Source organism: Temnothorax curvispinosus, unplaced genomic scaffold (assembly GCF_003070985.1).
Source record: "Temnothorax curvispinosus isolate PA1 unplaced genomic scaffold, ASM307098v1 QBEX01013663.1, whole genome shotgun sequence".
In the NCBI taxonomy this organism is placed as follows: Eukaryota; Metazoa; Arthropoda; class Insecta; order Hymenoptera; family Formicidae; genus Temnothorax; species Temnothorax curvispinosus.
Genome location: NW_020223443.1, coordinates 1 through 1,577, shown reverse-complemented (window position 1 = coordinate 1,577; position 1,577 = coordinate 1). Strand labels below are relative to the sequence as shown.

The 1,577-nt window shown below is 30.4% G+C and overlaps 1 protein-coding gene across 1 annotated transcript; it reads left to right on the top strand.

The window, feature by feature from the left end:
* Positions 1–482: 482 nt before the first annotated feature.
* On the top strand, positions 483–1,250 carry LOC112463786 (lipase 3-like). The gene is made up of 2 exons (XM_025030358.1): positions 483–800; positions 1,020–1,250. The coding sequence occupies exons 1-2, from the start codon at positions 618–620 to the stop codon at positions 1,233–1,235; spliced, it is 399 nt and encodes a 132-aa protein (XP_024886126.1). The 5' UTR covers positions 483–617; the 3' UTR covers positions 1,236–1,250.
* The last annotated feature ends 327 nt before the right edge of the window (positions 1,251–1,577 follow it).

Sequence of the window (1,577 nt, the reverse complement as noted above, 5' to 3'; positions counted from 1 at the left end):
CTCTAATATTCTAGTTTCCACTTTTTACTTTCCATAAGTAATTAGCATATATGTGTATTATATTACACATTATATATTAAATCTTTGAGTCTCACATTTTATTTATTTCATACCTGACTCCACTTCAAATTATATTTATATAAAATGTGTAATTAATATTATAGTTCCTATAATTGGATAAAAATTTAAATGTGCTTGTGTATATGCACACATTTCAATGATCTAATTTACACCAATCACTTGATACGCGTATTAAATAGTAAATACTAGTACATTAGTTTGATCATTGGCTGATCGCTGATCAAATCAAATGAACTATTGCGTATCAAAAGATCAGTGTAAACTAGGCCAATTATTATCTCCAATCCATTATCCTTCAAAACCTGTTTGTAGGAATTTACAATATTAATTACCTTTATCATTTCTACGATAAAAAATGGAAACCTGAGAAAATATAACGTCTTTAAATTATTGTCGACTCAGCACTCATGGCGTTTGCTTCTCATTGCAGACCGCATTGCAGGAACAAGTTGCATCACGAAAAGTATTTGAAGTGACATTGTGCCGACAGTTAAGAGTTTTTCTACAATCTACTATGCAATAAGTTGATATCAGATATGAAATCCACGTTGCTTGCATTTTTAATTATTATGACGTTCTCAAAAGGACGATTGCAGGGCATATCGTCCTTTCTTCAAAACGAATTCCTAAAGTTTCTCTTTCCTAAGGACCCTGGTTTAGTAAGAGTAAGAAGAATGGATCGAGCCGAAGAAATAAACAGTGGAAAAATATTGGACTTTGTGAGTAAAAATTGTTTTTAATTTAAGTCCTAAATTTACATGTATTTTGTAATAAATTCAATTTATCTTTGTAGTTCTATGATAAATATAATAGATTAAATTATACAATTTCAAGTCTCTGAATATTATATAAATATTTTTTTAGATTTAGAGCAAATCGAAATCGAAGTAGAGATGAAACGATAATATTCGATGTTACATATAATGCTATTCTTTTAGATTGGCCTGATAGAACGATATAATTATCCCGCTGAGGAGCATAACGTGACAACGGAGGATGGTTACAATTTGAAAGTACACAGGATACCTGGAAGTCCATTGTTGGATGGCAAGAAAAAAAAGGAAATTGTATTCATGCAACACGCTCTTTTGGCTTCATCTGATAGCTGGGTATTGCGCGGTCCTAGTAAAGACCTTGGTACGTATTTGCGATAACATGTGGTTGTTAATGTAAGGTACGAATTAATTTGAAGCATCGTGTAAAATTTCACCATATAGCGTTTTTGTGGAAAAAATTTCACCTTCAAATCTTATAACTTGAGAATTACTAATATGCTTTGACGTTTTTGTAAATATGTCCTTTTTTTAATAATTTGTTCGAATATTTTTTTATATAAGAAAAAATGTTGAGACAGTAATATTTAATATTATTTTAACCTCCCTTACGAAAAAAACACCCTAAATAACATCCAAAAAAACACCAAAAAATAATAGCGTAATTTCGGATCCCCAAATGGTGTAAACGCCATTTGGGGATCCAAAATTACGCTATTATTT

Bases quoted from the DNA above. Each gene is read 5' to 3' on its own strand.
- LOC112463786 (XM_025030358.1), top strand. From the start codon at position 618: ATGAAATCCACGTTGCTTGCATTTTTAATTATTATGACGTTCTCAAAA. The intron at 801-1,019 runs GTGAGTAAAAAT...CTATTCTTTTAG, and splicing joins GTGGAAAAATATTGGACTTT to ATTGGCCTGATAGAACGATA.